Below are 21,324 nucleotides of genomic sequence, written 5' to 3' on the forward strand. Positions count from 1 at the left end.
TAGTTTGGCCCAAATACGGTGCAGATATTGACAAAAACGTTTCTGACTTCAACGCCGTCATTCACGCTGTTCTGGACAGACATGTACCTAAGCGTAAACGTGTTTTCACTGAACTAGTCCAAACATGGTACACCAAAGAACTGAAATCTTTAAAAAACAAAAAAACGCATTCCTTCAAGCTGTACAAGAAGACGGGGTCACACTCCGACTACTTGAAGTACTCTATATTGCGTCATAAATATTTTGAATTAAATAAAAAGTGTTACAATACCTATCTCTGTGCCATGAAAAAGAAAATAACTTGCAATCCGAAAGCTTTCTATAATTTCGTGAACTCTAAACGTAAGGTTAAAGGCTTTCCTTCTGCTATGAAATACCGTGATGATTTCTCTAGCGACGATCAAGTTATTGCTAATTTATTTGCACAATTTTTCAAATCTAACTATTCCGCTGAAATAATTTCTTTGTCTAGCGAATACCCGTATGAACTTGACTCACTTAACGCAATTAATATTCCATCAATATCACCAGAAGAGGTTCTTACATATTTAAGTTCTTTGAAGGAATCTTATAAATACGGTCCTGATCTAATTCCCACATGTTTTCTTAAAAGATGTGCAGAACACATTTATCTGCCCCTAACTGATTTATTTAACATGTCCCTAAAACATGGAGTTTTTCCTTTCGCTTGGAAGGAATCTTTTCTAATACCCCTCCACAAAAACGGCAGTAGGTCATGTGTAGAAAATTATCGAGGAATTGCAAAATTGTCTGCCATCCCAAAGGTGTTTGAAGCCATTGTTACTAATCAGCTAACATTTTCCATTTCTGCATTAATTGCAAACTCTCAACATGGATTATGTAGAGGCAAATCTACCATTACCAACCTACTTGAATTCACAACGCATGTTTCTAATGGATTTAGAGAAAATCTTCACACCGATGTTATTTACACTGATTTCAGTAAAGCATTTGACAAAGTTTCCCATTCATTGCTTATCCACAAGCTGGATCGACTTGGTTTCCAACCAGGTCTCACTCAGTGGATATCTTCTTATCTCTGCGGTAGAACGCAACAAGTAATTTTTAAAAATACTCTTTCAGAGGTAATTAATGTTCCCTCTGGCGTCCCACAGGGCAGTCATCTTGGTCCAATTCTGTTCTTGCTATTTATTAATGATATCTGTACCATAATAAAATATTCCACAATTTTAATGTATGCTGATGATGTAAAACTCTTTAGGTCTTATGAGTCTATTGAAGAACGTCCATTGCTTCAAGCGGATTTAAACTGCTTAGTTGCTTGGTGCAACGCGAATTCAATGCCGCTGAACATCAATAAATGTAAGTTCATGTGCCTCTCTCGGAGATCTTTGCCAGCAGCCTCTTACGTAATTGATAATTTTTGTCTTGCATCAGTAAATTATTTTGTTGACTTGGGAGTTACGATGGATGCTAAACTTAGTTTCAACCTTCATATTATGACTACTGCCAATAAGGCTAGAGGTGTTCTATCATTCGTGAAGAGATGGTCTAAAGAATTTAGTGACCCTTATGTAACCAAAGCCCTTTTTACCACATTAGTTAGGCCGATACTAGAATACGTATCAGTAGTCTGGAATCCGCGATATCAAGTTCATGCAGATAGGCTTGAGTCAATACAGAAGCAATTTTTACTTTTTTCTTTAAGGAATTTTACTATATATATATATACATAACAGTAGAAAATTATACATATAGTAAATTGTTAAATAAGTTAAGGATTTAGCATATAAAGATTTTTATTTTTTTTTTATTTTTATTTTGTTACGAGTTAAGATAGGATAGGACAGTTTTCCTTATGGTAAAAAGTGAATCTGTTATATCAAATGAATTCGAGTGAGAGTTAAAATCATAACACAAACACCGGAAAGGTTCATTTAATTCGAAGTTAGTTCTACACTGCCTCAAAAGAAGAGGTTTGTAATGTCTTGACACTCGTGATGGGACATTGAAGTTTACTTCGTTCAAAAGAAAGGGGCTAGAAATTAGTCCATTCAGTAGTTTAGCCATAAATAATACGCCTAGCATTTCTCTACGGCTAGCGAGAGTTGGAAGATTGATAAGCCTTAACCGACTAGTATAAGGTGGAAGATTATATGCAGAGTCCCAATGAAAATACTCATTAACACCTTTCATTTGATACCCATATCGTACAAACTAATTCTAAAGTTACCCCTGGTCCACCTTTATGGCGATATCTCGAAAAGGCGTCCACATATAGAACTAAGGCCCACGCCCTTTTAAAATACTCATTAACACCTTTCATTTGATACCCATATCGTACAAACAAATTCTAAAGTCACCCCTGGTCCACCTTTATGGCGATATCTCGAAAAGGCGTCCACATATAGAACTAAGGCCCACTCCCTTTTAAAATACTCATTAACACCTTTCATTTGATACCCATATCGTAAAAACAAATTCTAAAGTCACCCCTGGTCCACCTTTATGGCGATATCTCGAAAAGGCGTCCACATATAGAACTAAGGCCCACGCCCTTTCAAAATACTCATTAACACCTTTCATTTGATACCCATATCTTACAAACACATTCTAGAGTCACCCCTGGTCCACGTTTATGGCGATATCTCGAAACACCTTTCATTTGATACCCATATCGTACAAAAAAATTCTAGAGTCACCCCTGGCCCACCTTTATGGCGATATCTCGAAAAGGCGTCCACATATAGAACTAAGGCCCACGCCCTTTTAAAATACTCATTAACACCTTTCATTTGATACCCATATCGTACAAATAAATTCTAAAGTCACCCCTGGTCCACCTTTATGGCGATATCTCGAAAAGGCGTCCACATATAGAACTAAGGCCCACTCCCTTTTAAAATACTCATTAACACCTTTCATTTGATACCCATATCGTACAAATAAATTCTATAGTCACCCCTGGTCCACGTTTATGGCGATATCTCGAAAAGGAGTCCACCTATAGAACCAAGGCCCACTCCCGTTTAAAATACTCATTAATACCTTTCATTTGATACCCATATCGTACAAACACATTCTAGAGTCACCCCTGGTCCACGTTTATGGCGATATCTCGAAAAGGCGTCCACATATAGAACTAAGGGCCACTCCCTTTTAAAATACTCATTAACACCTTTCATTTGATACCCATATCGTACAAACAAATTCTAAAGTCACCCCTGGTCCACCTTTATGGCGATATCTCGAAAAGGCGTCCACATATAGAACTAAGGCCCACGCCCTTTTAAAATACTCATTAACATCTTTCATTTGATACCCATATCGTACAAACAAATTCTAAAGTCACCCCTGGTCTACCTTTATGGTGATATCTCGAAAAGGCGTCCACCTATAGAACTAAGGCCCACGCCCTTTTAAAATACTCATTTACACCTTTCATTTGATACCCATATTGTACAAACGCATTCTAGAGTACCCCTGGTCCACCTTTATGGCGATATCTCGAAAAGGCGTCCACCTATAGAACTTAGGCCCACTCCCTTTTAAAATTATCATTAACACATTTCATTTGATACCCATATCGTACAAACAAATTCTAGAGTCAGGCCTGGTCCACCTTTATGGCGATATCCCTAAATGGCGTCCATCCATAGAACTATGGCACACTCCCTCTTAAAATAGTCTTTAAGACCTTCCATTTGATACACATGTCATACAAACACATTCCAGGGTTACCCTAGGTTCTTTTTACTACATGGTGATTTTCCCTTATTTTGTCTCCACAGCTCTCAACTGAGTATGTAATGTTCGGTTACACCCGAACTTAGCCTTCCTTACTTGTTAAATTTGACTTACAAAAATTTTTTTTAAGTGGGCGTGGTCGTTCTCCGAGTTTGCTAATTTTTATTAACCGTACATATAGTAATAGGAGTAACATTCCTGCCAAATTTCATCATGATATCTTCAACGACTGCCAAATTACAGCTTGCAAAACTTCTAGATTACCTTCTTTTGAAAGTGGGCGGTGCCACGCTCATTGTCCAAAATTTTACTAATTTTCTATTCTGCGTCATAAGTTCAACTCACCTACCAAGTTTCATCGCTTTATCCGTCTTTGGTAATGAATTATCGCACTTTTTCGGTTTTTCGAAATTTTCGATATCGATGGCGACCTTGTGAAAACATCCTCAGTGACAATACCTAGGTGAAAGGCTTAAAATGTAATAATATATCGATGTACCAAATTTTATTCAAATCGGTTAAGCCGTTTCCGATATGGAAGTGGATATACAAAGAAATATTAAAAAAGAAGAAGAAAAATGTCAATAGAAATGGGGGAAAAAATACTTTTCGCTTGGTACCGATATTGACATATCTCATGTAATGCCAAAAATTACCCCGGGTCCATCCGAAACCGGGGGCCCGATCCATAGTAATTCAGTCAAATATTTCCTTTCATAACATAGAAGTGAGACAACCACTTTTTGAACAGAAATAACTGCTGTTTCAATTTTGGCCAGCTAGATTGATCAAATAACCCCACCGTGCGATGGTTGATGTGGCCTTTTTCTGGAAATAAACCTTTTATGCTCTAATGCTATTGTTTCAAGAACGATGTGATGAGTGCACGTTGAATGTTCTAGATCAGTCCACTCTCTCCGTACGTGTACGTACCTATACATTTAAAGTTGAAGGTAACTTTCGCAGTGGTGTGGTTGGCGCATTTTCCGCTTACCATACCTAAGGTCCTGCGTTCAAGTGCAGCGCAAAGCAGTATTAATATTTTGAAAGAATTTTTTTCAAGTAAAAAAAGGTTTTCCAAGCAGTGTCGCTCCTTGGCAGGGCCTTGACAAAGGCTTCGAGTATATTTCTGCCGAGAAAAGCTTCATCTGATTTGCGGCTGCTGTTCGGAGTCCGCATAAAGCATGTAGGTCCAGTCCGCCAACTGTTAGGGAAAAATAAACAAGAGCACGATGTAAATTGAAATAGAAGCTCGGCCTTAAACTTTTCGGACGTAAATGTCGCCAAGTATTTACATTTTTTTTTCATTCAGAATATGCCAATTGAGTTTCTAAATTGCATACAAATTCCAAACCTGTAATTTTTCAATTAGTTGCGGACCCTTAAATAAAAATATTAGTATGTATATTAGGTATATAATGGATTAAACATATGCATTTTTAGTCTTATTCTTCTTTTGTTTACATACATTTGTGTTACAATATACTAATTTCATATTGGATAATTTGCGACGATGTTTACTTATGTGTAGGTATGTACTTGTAGTGAATGAATGCTGTGTTTATGTTTTTGATAGTGATATCGGTGGGTATATGTTCTTTTTGTCAAACGATACCAACTTGCGGCCTTTTGCCAGCCTTTCGCAGCATGAAGAATAGAAAAGCTCCAGAACCTGACGGAATACCCTCCGAGGTAATTATGTTAGCTGCAAATATCTGCAAAGCACTTTTGTTGCACATCTACAACAAATGTCTCGAAGCAAGAATATTTCCTACAAGATGGAAGATAACTCGACTAGTTCCTTCTTCGAAAGGCAAGGGGGACCCCAACCCACCATAGTCTTTCCGACCATGTCTATGTTGGGCACGACAGGAAAACTGATGGAGAGCCCCTTGAAACAACGTTTCACGGCAGTAAAAGAGAACGGGCGACAACTGACGCCATTGGCGTATTTAACATATAAAACCACACATGGCCAAAGAAAGGTTAAGAAAACAGGCGAAGAAAACCCTTGGTTCGCTACTAGGCCCCGATATTTTGAATATTTATAACGACACTCTTCTTCTACGTGGCAACCGTCATAAAAGCATGAAGTTGCTACCTAATAACAGAGAGAGAGAGCGCGGGTCCTCACTATCAGCGATATGAGAGTTTAGGACCAGCAGATAGAAACACGGGCCTCAGCAAAATATCTGGGGGTGAGGCTTGGCAGCTAGCTTACCTTCTCGGATCACTTCAATTCAACTCAGAGGGGTACTGCGAATTACTTCAGCTTACTTCGCAGTCTTCGCAGAAACTGTCTTGGCCGTTGCACGCACCATTCCGATACATCTCCTTGCTCAAGAGAAAACAAATTTACGACAAATGTGCCACACAGGCGTGAGAAGAATCGGTCCGACCCTGGTAGTCACAGCTGAACAGTAGTACCGCGGGAAAGTGGACCAGGAAACTAATTCGGACTTCTACCTTATACAGCTTTTGATCGGACTCGGTTACTTCAGTAAATACCTACACAAAAGAGGAAGGGGGAAACCCCACACTACCTGTACTGCGGCAATAAAGACGATTTACACCACACCTTCTTCAAATGCGAACTTATAGCCCAACAATGAAGGACATTTGAAGAGACACTTGGCAACCTATCCCTGGGCAGTATCATCAGCAACATAACCTGCAAAAATGGCTGCTGGGATATAGTCAGCAGATATATGAGGCACACTCTTTTCGGCAAACGATAAAATGGATGCTTAGAGTAGCCCTAGAGCTCACGTAGCGCGCACGGGACGGGTATGTAATGCTGCATGCTGTACCAGGTAGAGGACATTTGGGGGCCATGGTAGGTTAGATTTTAGAGTGTAGTCCTTCAAATGAAGAAGAAAGTCCTATACTCGGATAGTCTCACAGTGAGACTATAACACCAGCATCAATGCATACAGATTTTCTCCTTTCACGAAACTTAAACAAATAATAGTTTTAGCTACACCAGCACTATTGGTGACTGACGAAGATAAAATAATATTGAATGCGAGTTAGGACGCATACGGATTAGTCACTGGTAAGTCGCGATGTGTGTAGACCCTTTAGTTCCCCAAATTTGCTGATTTTATATTTAACTGGTAAGCTCTGGGTAGATTAGGTTGAACTGGCCGGTCCATGAGCACCTCACATAGACTGAATGAGCTCGTAGTGTTACCAGAAGTTTGTTTAACGACCAAACCGAAAAACTTATCAAAAACCAGGTCCTATATTATAAAATAGCAATAAATACTAGAAGCTTTCTAGGACCTATGCCACTTACTGCTTCTACATCTGACAGCTGTATCACTCGCAATAGCTGGAGCCTTAGCCTGTAAAGCATGAGCACAAAACGTGTTCGATCGTTTCCTCCCCCAACACGCACCTCCTACATCTGCTATCACTGACCATGCAGTGTCCAATCCGAATATCCGTCATGAGTCTACAGTCCTCTCTTTTCAATGATAGAAGCAACTTTGTTAGTCTAAGGATGTAATACCTACACATAAACTTCACCACTTTATAGTTGTTGTTGTTGTTGTGGCGATAAGGTTTCTCTCCGAAGGCCTTGGGGATGTTATCAATTTGATGGTCCTTTGCCGGATACAGATCCGGTACGCTCCGGTAACACAGCACCATTAAGGTACTAGCCCGATCATCTCGGGAACGATTTATAAGGCCACATTAAACCTTCAGGCCCCTAGTTCCATGAGGAAACAGGATTCGCCACGGATAGGTGAGGTTGCCCTGGCAACCTGAAAGGGTTGCGCTACACAGCCCCTTGAATCTGGTATTTTAGTCGCCTCTTACGACGACACTTTACATTCCTGCACTTGTATTCCCGCCTTTCCGGCTTGGTCTATCAAGTGCACCTCTCGACTTCTCTTAATCTCACCAAATATTATTGGGACGTCAACAGAGCCAGCTTCAAAGATGTGCCCTTGTTAGCTAGTTCATTCGGTTGTTCATTCCCATCTATTCGCATATACCCTGGGACCCAACATAGATGTATGCTTTTCCACGTCCCAATCTTTCCAGGGATTGCTTAGACTCCAACCTGCTTTTAGATGCTGCGCTTTGCGAGATTATTGCCTTAATTGCTGCTTGGCTGTCAATTTAAAAGTTAACACGGCTGCAGTTTCTTCCAGTGTTTCTACTGTTTTGGTTACGGCTAATACTTCCGCTTAAAAGACGCTACTTCCGCTTAAAAGACGCTTGTAGGATCTGTTCATTTCTGGACCGGCATAGTATACCGCCGACTCTACTCCTTCCACTACTTTGGAATAATCTGTGTCCACATGTATCGCCTTTTCCGCCATTTGAGCACCCTTAAGCCAACCATCCACCTTTATTGTGGCTTTTAGAGCCCGCTAGAAGCGTAGATAGCGAATCAGGGACTTACTTCACTCCTTGCAATAAAACTTGGCATTCTTCAACTTTAGAATTTCTTCTCAATTAATACCTTTCTCAGAACGCGGTAGGGAAGCGTATTTTCTATTTAAGGAGAAACAAAATCGGAACTTTTCTTCCACAGTCTGTATTTATGTAGGTATGTATCTTTATCTTGCACTCCTACAGAAAGAAATTTCATTTCCATTTCTTCGTGCTTTTTCTGCAAACAGCTACATACTTTCGGTCACCTCCCATTCTCATTAAAAATTCTGAACAGAAACTTGCAGGTGTTCATTTGAAGTAATTGAGACATGTGGCCAATGGTATGTTCCTCCGCAGATAAATATTTATGCTAATTTATGGTCTAACAACTGCGGGAAATTACGCAACTCAAATGCCAAACAAATGATTCCATTAGAATGTGATATAAAAGGAGTCATACATAATCAAAACTCATACGTTTAACCGACTGATCGGCGTCTAAAACTGTGATTAGCGCTGTCCAACAACAGGTTCATCCTGTTGCGAAAGTGAGCAATAACAGATGCTCTTCTGCCCAATAACAACCAACCAAAGCGTCAAGAACCGTTGTATTATTTCACTCGATTAAATGGTCATTAGCCAGTGGCTTACCGCTAACCAACAGCGCGAAGTGCTTTATTAACTGCTGATAAGAGCCTCAAACAAAGTCACGATGATTCTGTACTCAAACGCCAAAGAAAATATCAGCAACACAATTTCTAGCTATAATTCTTATCTAAACAACAACAAAGGCAACACTGGTTGGAGTAAAATCAGCACTGCAGGCAAGTTGCACAGCATTATAGCGCCATATCGTGTGTTGAGGGAGATGTTACGTATCACCGAGGCGGTACATCCACCGCATACTTGTTTGTATTATTGTGGTGTTTATATGCGGTAAGAAGAGGAAGAAGAAGCGTTGATGAAGGGGAGAATGAAGTTTACTCCAACCGTGTGTGTGCGAACTACGTGCAACTGACTAATTATGCCATAATTTTTGCTTTTTGTTCTTTACGCACAGTTTGCTTGGACTTTGGCCAGCTCAGCGTGCTGTCGAGCATCCATTGTACTACGCTTATAATATGCTGATTATGACGCTTTTTAGTTTTTTTGTGACAACCATAATATGTGATCTTTATGAAGCGAGCGCTGATTTTGTGGTGTTGGGGGAGGACTTGGTAGTCGCCTTGGGTGTAAGTATTAATTTATATTAGAGTTGGATTTTTTAGTTCAATGAGAAGATTAGTTCACTTCTAGTCCGTTCAGTCCATCGATCTAGTTGTTTTGGCTCTTAGTTCGGCCACCTAATTGAACTATTGTTCAACCAATTGGACTAGTACAATAGTTCAATTCGGAAGTCAAATCTATTCACTCCCTGATTTAAACATCATATATGCCGCCAGCAACACTTATGGAAATTCGGCAGTACGTGCATTTCATTTTGATTTCTTCACGGCTTTCTTTAAAGGGTTTCCATATTTCACTTCGCTTTGGCATCTGAAACAAATCATTATGTATTAAGCACACATTTTTATACTCAGCTGAGCAGTGCTCACAGAGTATATTAACTTTGTTCGCATAACGGTAATCTATAACGGCATAAACTAATCGAAATAGATATAGACTTCTATATATCAAGATGATCTGGGCGAAAAAAGAAATTTATTTAGCCATGTCCGTCCGTACGTCCGTAAACACGATAGCTTGAGTAACTTTTGAGGTATCTTTATGAAATTTAGTATGTAGGTTCCTGGGCACGCATCCAGATCGCTATTTAAAATGAGCGAAATCGGACTGTAACCACGCCCACTTTTTCGATATCGAAAATTTCGAAAAACCGAAAAAGTGCAATAATTCATTACCAAATACAGATAAAGCGATGAAACTTGGTAGGTGGGTTGACCTTATGACGCATAATAGAAAATTAGACAATTTTTTTAAAGTCAAATTTTAACAAAAAATTGAATATTTTTACAGTATATAAGTTAATTATGTCAACATTTAACTCCAGTAATGATATGGTGCAACAAAATACAAAAATAAAAGAAATTTACAAAATGGGCGTACCTCCGCCCTTTTTCATTTAATTTTCCTAGAATACTTTTAATGCCATAAGTCGAACAAAAATTTACCAATCCTTGCGAAATTTGGTAGGGGCATAGATTCTATGACGGTAACTGTGTTCTGTGAGAATGGGCGTAATCGGTTTAAGCCACGCCCAGTTTTTATACACATTCGACCGTCTGTCCTTCCGCTGGACCGTTAACACGATAACTTGAGCAAAAATCGATATATCTTTACTAAACTTAGTTCACGTACTCATCTGAACTACCTTTATCTTGGTATAAAAAATGGAAGAAAACCGACTATGACCACGCCCACCTTTTCGATATCGAAAATTACGAAAAATGACAAAGATGCCATAATTCTATACCAAATATGCAAAAAGTAATGAAACATGGAAACATTGGATTGGTTTATTGACGCAAAATATAACTTTAGAAAAACTTTGTAAAATGGGTGTGACACCTACCATATTAAGTAGAAGAAAATGAAAAAGTTCTGAAGGGCGAAATCAAAAGCCCTTGGAATCATGGCAGGAATAGTGTATACTGGTACTACATATATAAATAATAGCGTTTTCTTTTCTGGCTAAAGTGTTACGCTTTTTGTACGCCACGCAAGGGTTGTTGTTCTATTCTAAAAAACAGGCAACGCCTTTACGGGGTATTTCGTTCTTTTGTGAAAATTGTTGCCTGCTCGCAACGCAAAAGCGTTACACTTTTACCCTGTATAAAATAGTGGTGTGGCAGTGCAACTCTCTGAAACTCTCAATTCGCTCTTAAGTTCCACATATACTCTGTTCATATGTTACCCAGATTGCGCATTCACGAGTTCAAAATTGCTTCGTTTTGCGCAACTACGTCACAGTTGACTGTTGGAGTGAATGAAAGAAAGAGAGAAAAAAAACAAGAGCCAAGAGCTAAAGGAAAATTACGTAAGAATTGCCCATAAAAGAGCTGACTTAATGCTTACATTCGCAATGCGCAATCTTCTTGTGTGATTGGTGATATGAGTGAATATGGTGAGTTGAAATATTCTTTGTATGCACTATAAATGCTGACAATTTTCTGGGGCAGGAGTAATTCTATTAAGGCTTTACCATTTACTCAGGCAACAATTTATTTCAGAAAAGAAAACGCTATAAATTAGCGGTACCCGACAGATAATGTTCTGGGTCACCCTGGTCCACATTTTGGTCGATATCTCGAAAACGCCTTCACATATACAACTAAGGGCCACTCCCTTTTAAAACCCTCATTAATACCTTTAATTTGATACCCATATCGTACAAACACATTTTAGAGTCACCTCTGGTCCACCTTTATGGCGATATCTCGAAAAGGCGTCCTCCTATAGAACCAAGGCCCACTCCCTTTTAAATAATCATTAACACCTTTCATTTGATACCCATATCGTACAAACACATTTTAGAGTCACCTCTGGTCCACATTTATGGTGATATCTCGAAAAGGCGTCCACCTATAGAACTAAGGATCACTCCCTTTTAAAATACTCATTACCACCTTCATTTTAGTACATGGTGATTTTCCCTTATTTTGTCTCCAAAGCTCTCAGCTGAGTATGTAATGTTCGGTTACACCCGAACTTAGCCGTCCTTACTTGTTCTAGTTAAATTTATGAAAGCAAAATGAAAACACTTACTATAGCATTTAAGAGACTAAACTTCTAAAATAAATTTTAAAACTTCACAAAATGAAGATATGGCTGTAAAAATCGCGAAATTCGATCAGCTGTTTTAATTTTGACAAATAAGTGAGTTGCCATACATTTTGAAATTTCTTCCGTTCTTTAGTTCAATAGATCCCCAAGTCTAATTTATATGTATGTGTGTGATTTGTGAGGAGCTCATTGTCAAAGTTGAACTCAAGGGGATGTTGTCTGCGCTTAAGTGGTGTCAGGTTGGGTTAAGTTGAACTGGTTGGTCAATAAAGACCCCAAATATACCTACTGTGCAACTTGCGTTTGAAGGACAATGAATTGAGGGCATGCACCTGGAACGTCCGCTCCCTGAATGGGATTGGTGCAGATGCCCGGCTGGTTGATGTCCTCGTCAAAGTAAAATCTGACATCACCGCCATCCAAGAAATGCGTTGGACGAAGCAAGGAAGAAAGAAGATCAAAAATTGTGACATATATTGGAGTGGCCATGCGAATAAGCGCAGTTTCGGCGTCGGATTCGTGGTGGGAGAGAGACTTAGTCGCCAAGTGCTGGCGTTCACGCCTGTGGACGAGCGTCTCGCCGCTATTCGAATAAAAGCAAAATTTTTTAATATATCATTCATCTGCGCCCATGCGCCGACAGAGGAGAAAGACGATGAGGTGAAAGACACTTTTTATGAACAATTAGAACGCACATACGAGCGCTGCCCCCGTCATGATATAAAAGTCGTGCTTGGCGACTTTAACGCCAGGGTGGGCAAAGAAGGTGTTTTTGGCCCTACAGTCGGAAAGTTCAGCCTACACAATGAAACTTCTCCTAACGGACTGAGGCTGACTGACTTTGCCGGTGCTCGAAACATGGTCATATCAAGCACGAGGTTCAAGCATAAAAAGATACATCAAGCTACATGGCTGTCTCCTGATCGAAATACTCGCAATCAGATCGATCACGTTGTGATAGACGGACGGCATGCCTCCAGTGTTTTAGATGTGCGAACGATCCGAGGACCTAACATCGATTCGGACCATTATCTCGTTGCGGCCAAAATACGCACCCGCCTCAACGCGGCTAAAAACAAGGAACAAAAAACACAAGGAAAGCTAGACGTCGGAAAGCTTCAATCTCAACAGACTGCCAATGATTTCGCAACTCGACTCTCACACCTGCTCTCTGAGGGCACAACTCATCCTGAAGGAATACAGGAGCAGTGGGAGCATATCTCCAAAGCACTTCATACTGCCGCCGAGGAAAAAATTGGTTACCGGCGGCCACGAAAAAACAACTGGTATGATGAAGAATGCCGCGTTGCAACCGAAAGAAAAGACGCTGCCTACAGGGCTACGTTAAAAGCGAGCGCGACAAGAGGAGTGTGTGAACGCTATCGTGAGTTGAAAAGGGAAGCGAGACGCCTTTTCAGGAAGAAAAAAGCAGAAGCAGAAAGGCGTGAGTGCGAGGAGCTTGAGCTGCTAGCCACCAGGAATAACGCCCGAAAATTCTACCAAAAAATACGGCGACAGACGGAAGGTTTTAAGACCGGGGCAAACTCCTGTAGGAATGAAAACGGCGACCTTGTAACTGATGTCCAGAGAGTGCTTAGATTATGGAGGGAACACTTCTCTGCTCTCCTAAATGGAGGCAGCAATTCACCGCGCAGAGATGAAGAACCCGATCCCGCAATCGATGATGATGGAATATATGTCCCCCCGCCCGATTATGACGAAGTTAGAATAGCAATAACCAGATTGAAAAACAACAAGGCCGTGGGCGCTGATGGATTGCCTGCGGAGCTATTCAAGTTCGGCGGCGAGGAGTTGGTAAGGCGCATGCAGCAGCTTCTTAGCAAAATATGGGCGGACGAAAGCATGCCCGACGGTTGGAATCTAAGTGTTCTTTGCCCAGTCCACAAGAAGGGGGATACTGCAAAATGCACCAACTATCGTGGAATCAGCCTTCTTAATATCGCATATAAGGTCCTTTCAAGTGTATTGTGCGAAAGATTGAAGCCCACCGTGAACCGGCTGATTGGACCTTATCAGTGCGGCTTCAGACCTGGTAAATCTACCATCGACCAGATTTTCACAATGCGCCAAATCTTGGAAAAAACCCGTGAAAAGAGAATCGACACACATCACCTCTTCGTCGACTTTAAAGCCGCCTTCGACAGCACGAAAAGGAGCTGCCTATATGCCGCTATGTCTGAATTTGGTTTCCCCGCAAAACTTATACGGCTGTGCATAATGACGTTGAGCAACACCATCAGCTCAGTCAGAATTGGGAAAGACCTCTCCGAGCCGTTCGAAATTAAACGAGGTTTCAGACAGGGTGACCCCCTATCGTGCGATTTCTTTAATTTGATGCTGGAGAAAATTATACTAGCTGCAGAACTTAACCGCACTGGAACAATATACTATAAAAGCGTACAATTACTGGCATATGCTGATGACATTGATATCATCGGCCTAAACACCCGCGCTGTTAGTTCTGCTTACTCCAAGCTGGAAAAAGAAGCGGTAAAGATGGGTTTGATGGTGAATGAGGACAAAACGAAGTACCTGCTGTCATCGAGCAAAGAGTCAGCGCATATGCGCCTTGGCAACCACGCTACTGTTGGCAGCCATAATTTCGAAATAGTAAAAGACTTCGTTTATTCGGGAACCAGCATCAACACTAGCAACACCATCAGCACTGAAATCCAGCGAAGAATCAATCTTGCCAATAAATGCTACTTTGGACTAGGTAGGCAATTGAAAAGTAAAGTCCTCTCTCGGCGAACGAAAATCATACTCTACAAGTCACTTATCGTACCCGTCCTGCTATATGGGGCAGAAGCATGGACCATGACAACAGCAGATGAAGCGGCTTTGGGAGTGTTTGAGAGAAAAGTTCTTCGAAAGATTTATGGACCTCTACGCGTTGGCGATGGCGAGTACCGAAGAAGATTTAATGATGAGCTGTACGAGCTATACGCAGACATCAACATAGTCCAGCGAATTAAAACGCAGCGGCTGCGCTGGCTAGGCCATGTTATGCGAATGAAAGATGATGCTCCGGCCAAGAAAGTGTTTCTATCGGAACCCGCCTATGGAAGCAGAGGTAGAGGGCGGCCCCCACTCCGTTGGAAGGACCAGGTGGAAAACGATTTAAACTCCCTTGGTGTGACCAATTGGCGCCGGTTGGCGGAGCGAAGGAGCGACTGGCGCGCCTTGTTGGACGGCCATAACCGTTTAGACGGTTAAGCGCCAATTAAGTAAGTAAGTAAGTAAGCAACTTGTGTTAGCAGAATTTTAACCAAATGAAAACATCAAATTATTACCAGGACCACGTCCTGTAGCAGGAACTTTATCCTATTTCGACAAATATAAATTGAACTATTAGTCACAAAACAATTACTTATGATGACGTTGCAGGGGAGTTCAAGAGGTAGCACAACTTTCAGCTCCTTCAACCCATTTGCAACCTCAGGTGAGGCTCTAGCACTCTTCACGGAAGAAGGAGGGTGGCCAGGAAAGTGCAACGCTGTCATAAAATATCTTTCCAGCAACGGTGGGGTTGCAACCTTAATGGTACTGTTCCCTCAGAATGTACTATATCAATATCCGACAGAGAACCATCAACAAAACCTTCGGGGAGTCCCCTAAAAGCTACAAGAAGAAGAAGAAGATATATCCGAAGCTTTAACCTATGGTTTGCTAGATAAGGGCAGAGAACGTTTTGATATCCAAATTAGTAACTAAAATACGGAAGCTTATGAAGCAGACTTGGATCAAAATTTTATTTTGCATTGTCGAGAGAATTTTGACACTTTGTTAAAGCATTCATCCATTGATTTCCCAGAACAAGGATGATCACTTTTGGGATAGAAAAAAGTAGCTGGGTGATAGTATACAGATGGGAGGCAGTGGAGAGTTTTGAGCAGATATGGTGATTGTTACCATGGAGACTGTCTCCCAACGGATGAAAGGCCTAGACCGTTTCCGCGTTAAGATTTACATGCAATAGGAGGGACTAAGATCCGCGGACGCGTTGGTTTGAGAAAACAAAGAAAATCCTTCACATCGGACAAAGGACTACAGTCCATAACCCTCTTTTAAACTTTCAAAGAGCAATATTTCAGTCAATAATTATAATTTGAAATTTATGTATTCATCTAAATTACAGTCTTCACCGAACTAGAGCTTAGATGAAGTTTTCGAGCCACACAGTAAAGCTCTATATACAAGAAAGCCCTGACCGTAATTGGCAATGTAGAAGATCAAATACACAACGTGAGCGCTCTTTGCTGCTCAACCTGGCATTTTCTCTACATGGGGTTATATAGACTTCCATTTTGGAAATATCTCCGGTACATTTGTGGATTGCTTTCGAGATCGATTTACAGTTTTTTCGAGAATATCTTGTCAATGTCTTCATATAACTTCATAATCATTTGGAACCATTTGGAAATCAAATAGGAACTATTTCGAGACTATCACCAAATCATATATACAGGCACTGTCTTAAGTGCTTTTCGATATTGTTCAAGGGACCATTTCGTTACTAAGTTTGTATTTTGTTCGAAAACAGTAAGAAATTGTTTTTGTAATTCTAACGGGACTATTTTGCACTCTTTTAAAATCATTTTACTCAGAACTTCGTAACAGTTTTTAGTTAATTTCGAGATTGTTTTCAGGATACTTGCGGAAATGGTCTCTGATAATTTTTGCAGTACTTTGGTATGATTTTGGGCTTATTTTCGAGTTGTTTTGATAGTACTTCGGGATCTTATCAGTATTGTTTTGGGAATAATTTCGGGTCTATCGCGGCATTGTTTTAAGCCATGCCTCAAGCCAATTTCGAATTATCTTTGTATTTGAGATAATATCAAGATTATTTCGGGACTCATACTATGTGTGGATAATTTTGGGAATATCGTGGAAGTATTTCGCGATTATTTTGGTTTTGTTATCATTTTTCAAATATTCAACTTACAACTATAACTGTTAAACTATCGCTATCACTGAATTAAAAAAAAAAAATTGTGACATCTATTGGAGTGGCCATACGAATTAGCGCAGTTTCGGCGTCGGGTTCGTGGTGGGAGAGAGACTTTGTCGCCAAGTGCTGGCGTTCACGCCTGTAGATGAGCGTCTCGCCGCTATCCGAATAAAAGCAAAATTTTTTAATATATCATTCATCTGCGCCCATGCGCCGACAGAGGAGAAAGACGATGAGGTGAAAGACACTTTTTATGAACAATTAGAACGCACATACGAGCGCTGCCGCCATCACGATATAAAAGTCGTGCTTGGCGACTTTAACGCCAGGGTGGGCAAAGAAGGTGTTTTTGGCCCTACAGTCGGAAAGTTCAGCCTACACAATGAAACTTCTCCTAACGGACTGATGCTGATTGACTTTGCCGGTGCTCGAAACATGGTCATATCCAGCACGAGGTTCATGCATAAGCTACATGGCTGTCTCCTGATCGAAATACTCGCAATCAGATCGATCACGTTGTGATAGACGGACGGCATGCCTCCAGTGTTTTAGATGTGCGCACGATCCGAGAATCTAACATCGACTCGGACCATTATCTCGTTGCAGCCAAAATACGCACCCGCCTCAACGCGGCTAAAACCAAGGAACAAAAAACACAAGGAAAGCTAAACGTCGGAAAGCTTCAATCACAACAGACTGCCAGTGATTTCGCAACTCGACTCTCAGACCTGCTCTCTGAGAGCACAACTCATCCTGAAGGAATACAGGAGCAGTGGGAGCATATCTCCAAAGCACTTCGTACTGCCGCCGAGGAAAAAATTGGTTACCGGCGGCTACGAAAAAACAACTGGTACGATGAATAATGCCGCGTTGCAACCGAAAGACAAGACGCTGCCTACAGGGATACGTTAAAAGCGAGCGCGACAAGAGCAGTGTGTGGACGCTATCGTGAGTTGAAAAGGGAAGCGAGACGCCTTTTCAGGAAGAAATAAGCAGAAGCAGAAAGGCGTGAGTGCGAGGAGCTTGAGCTGCTAGCCACCAGGAATAACGCCCGAAAATTTTACCAAAAAATACGGCGGCAGACGGAAGGTTTTAAAACCGGGGCAAACTCCTGTAGGCACGACCATGGCTAGGCCATGTTATGCGAATGAATGATGATGCTCCGGCAAAGAAAGTGTTTCTATCGGAACCCGCCTAGGGAAGCAGAGGTAGAGGGCGGCCCCCACTCCGTTGGAAGGACCAGGTGGAAAACGATTTAAACTCCCTTGGTGTGACCAATTGGCGCCGGTTGGCGGAGCGAAGGAGCGACTGGTGCGCCTTGTTGGACAGCCATAACCGTTTAGACGGTTAAGCGCCAATTAAGTAAGTAAGTAAGTAATACAATTTATTTTCTTTTACCACTAATAAAAATAGTACAAATTTACACCAACAATAAGTTCCGTTTTTTCATTTCGATTTTAAACTCCATTTAAAGTTGACTAAAGTTTAATTCTTCCACTTCTTCCGCTTTGGCAGAGATGAGCAACAACATTTTATCTTATCTAGCAAATTGGCAAGGTTAAACTCTAGTCAACATAAGCTGGAGTTCAAATTCGTACTAGAAAACCTGGCCTAAGTCACAAATCAAACTTCACGCAAATTCCAACCTTTGCTAACGCTAACATTCCATCGCCAAAAATATCTTAAACAGTATCAAGTGCGCGGAAAAGTATGCACGATGCAAAAGTATAGGAGTTATTTTGTTATTCCTGGTGGCCATATGGTACTAAATGTATATACTTTTGGCGGTGGAGTTTTAGCGTTAGGGAAGGTTGGAATTTGGGTGCTGGTCATTTGGTCTTACTAAACGCCATCTTCTTATAGTTGAGGGAATACCATAGCAGATCTATTGATAATTATTTCATCGATAATTTGACTTTTCTAAACCGTGGAAAAAGTCCCAAACATTTATTATTTTGCACTGCTCAAGATGAGTTTAGGAGCTATCCTTACATAATGTCAGAAGCAAAATATTGTAACGAATTTAAGGAAATTCCGCTTATTTGAAACCTTCTGCAAACGTTCGAATCGCTAAACTGCTGAATAAATCACTCCAATATTCAGTATTGCAAGACTGGTTTTCATTTAGGTTACTTTGGGAGTAGTACTTCACAATTATACTTCGCAACCAATAGCGTGTTTAAATCAAAACTGATTAGTTATTACTCAGCTTGGGCTGCTTTTATACTCTCGATTTCCTCGTTCACCCATTCCTCCTAAGGTCTAGTAATTTCGCAAACAGATGTATGTCATGCTTGGTTAGTTACCAGCTATATACATGTATATCTGTAGCCATATGCGTGTGTATGTGTGAGTAACTACTTCGGCTGATTACTACATGTTTGTGTGTGTGAGATATCTCTTCGTCGCCTTCTACATAAGATTGGCTGCTTGTTGTTGTGCATTTATATAGTAGCAGCTTAGTGATGTGAAAAATTTATTTTCTCTTGGCTTCTATTTTCAGCTTGTTTTAATTCTCTTCAAAATGTTACTATTTCGCGCAGGAAAATCCAAAACCGAAAGCATAATACGCAAATTTGATTTGATTTATGCGAAATATGCCAATATTTCATCCAATACTGAGCTAAGTCGCCGCATACGTCAATGTCAACGTAACTTTTTCGTACACGATGTTTTTATAACAACGGCTTTTATTATACTTAGTCTTTTGCTTTTCGCTGCAATGAGCTTACAACCGTTATTTTCACAACAAGCATTGCCATTTCGATCGAAATTTCCATTCGCTTGGGATAATCCCGATGAACATCTGATTGCTTTTGTTTGCATTTATGCTTTTCAATGTTTTTGCGTACTCTATATGTTGGTTTGTATTGTTGTAATGGATGGATTAGGTGGCAACTGTTTTAACCAGACCACTTTGAATTTGAGAATTTTATGCGAAATTATTCGGAATTTGCCCAGTACTGGGGATGGTAATGGAGACTTTAGTACGGAAATAATTATTTGGCAAGAATTAAGAGAGGCTGTTAAATTTCATCAGATAATTATTGAGTGAGTTAAAATATTGTTTATTGATCTAAACAAATGTTTTTTTTTTTTTGCAAATCTACATAATCTTTTTTTAGGCTCATCGATACTATAAATCATACATTTTATTGGAATTATGTATCACAGATGGGTGCCAGTACTTTTATGATTTGTTTGACAGCGTTCGAGGCACTTTTGGCACACGATCAGCCCATGGTTGCATTAAAATTTCAAACCTACATGTTCTCTGCCTTGATGCAATTGTTTTATTGGTGTTTCATGGGCAATAGGACTTATTACGATGTGAGTGAAACAATTTTTTATTAATTATAATTAAATTTTATAATTACATAAGCTTAAATATTTGACAGTCAATGGAGGTGGCCAGAGCAGCTTTTGAGGTAAACTGTTGGTATGAGCGTTCGCCGCGTCTACAACGCAATCTTATGTTTATAATAAAACGTGCTCAGAAACCACTGGTGTTTCGTGCTAAACCCTTCTTCGGGTTCACATTTGAATCATTTGCGAGTGTAAGTAAGCTTTTTGGAAACACTTTTTTAAGCAATTTTATTTTTCAAAATTTTTTTACAGATCTTGAGCACCTCGTATTCATATTTCGCTTTATTGCGTACAGTAAGTGATTAGATTGTTTATGAATTACTCGAAGAAATTTAGGGGCATGTAATGTACACCGCAGCGAGTCGTACTTTCTCGTATGAACGAGAACTCGTATGATATATGTAAGAGCATTCATTCATCTTAGTGAGTGATAGTAGATAAAGTTGATTGCCTTTGTGAAATTTTTGAATGTGTGTCACGGCGTTATACATAATCTGACCCTAAATAAGTCAAAAATTTAAAGCTGTGTAAAATTTGTTCGGAAAAGCTTTTTGAGAAAATTACTGTCACAAATCACTCCTGACAATTATGCACGAATAAAGATAACCACTGAAAGATAGTTTCTATTTGCAGCATATTTATACATTTTTTTTTGCGGGTAGGGATGTGAAATGCCTAATGCATTATAATTGCTGCTATCGCAGCAACCACTTTGGAACCTTTGCTGGTCCAGCACCGCTATTGCATGACTTCGGAGGTGGCGTTCCATATTTATTAAAGAGCTTAAGGTTGTTGTATTAACAGTGCTTCGCCCCATTCAATGGGCACGGCCAGTCACAAATTGTCATCAAAATCCTCTAACGAGAGTTCAAGGAAACTGGCTGTTTTAACAGGGGCGGACCATAGGGAGATGGGTGTTAGAGGCGTAGGTTCCACATTACAATTGAAAAGATGGTTGGTGTCATGTGCGAACACATCACATGCAGGGCATACATTACGTATGTCGGGGTTGATTCTGGACAAGTAAGAGTTTAACCTGTTACAGTATTCCGAGCGAAGTTGGGCCAGGGTGACTCGTGTTT

The 21,324-nt window shown here is 40.4% G+C and overlaps 1 protein-coding gene across 1 annotated transcript; it reads left to right on the forward strand.

Moving 5' to 3' along the window:
* The first annotated feature begins 381 nt into the window (after window positions 1-381).
* Or47b (Odorant receptor 47b) lies at window positions 382-20,548 on the forward strand. Its single transcript, XM_067777930.1, has 7 exons — window positions 382-404; window positions 8,866-9,054; window positions 9,179-9,350; window positions 19,380-19,927; window positions 20,002-20,206; window positions 20,275-20,433; window positions 20,495-20,548. The coding sequence occupies exons 1-7, from the start codon at window positions 382-384 to the stop codon at window positions 20,546-20,548; spliced, it is 1,350 nt and encodes a 449-aa protein (XP_067634031.1).
* The last annotated feature ends 776 nt before the right edge of the window (window positions 20,549-21,324 follow it).

Source organism: Eurosta solidaginis, chromosome 3 (assembly GCF_040869045.1).
Source record: "Eurosta solidaginis isolate ZX-2024a chromosome 3, ASM4086904v1, whole genome shotgun sequence".
NCBI lineage: Eukaryota > Metazoa > Arthropoda > Insecta > Diptera > Tephritidae > Eurosta > Eurosta solidaginis.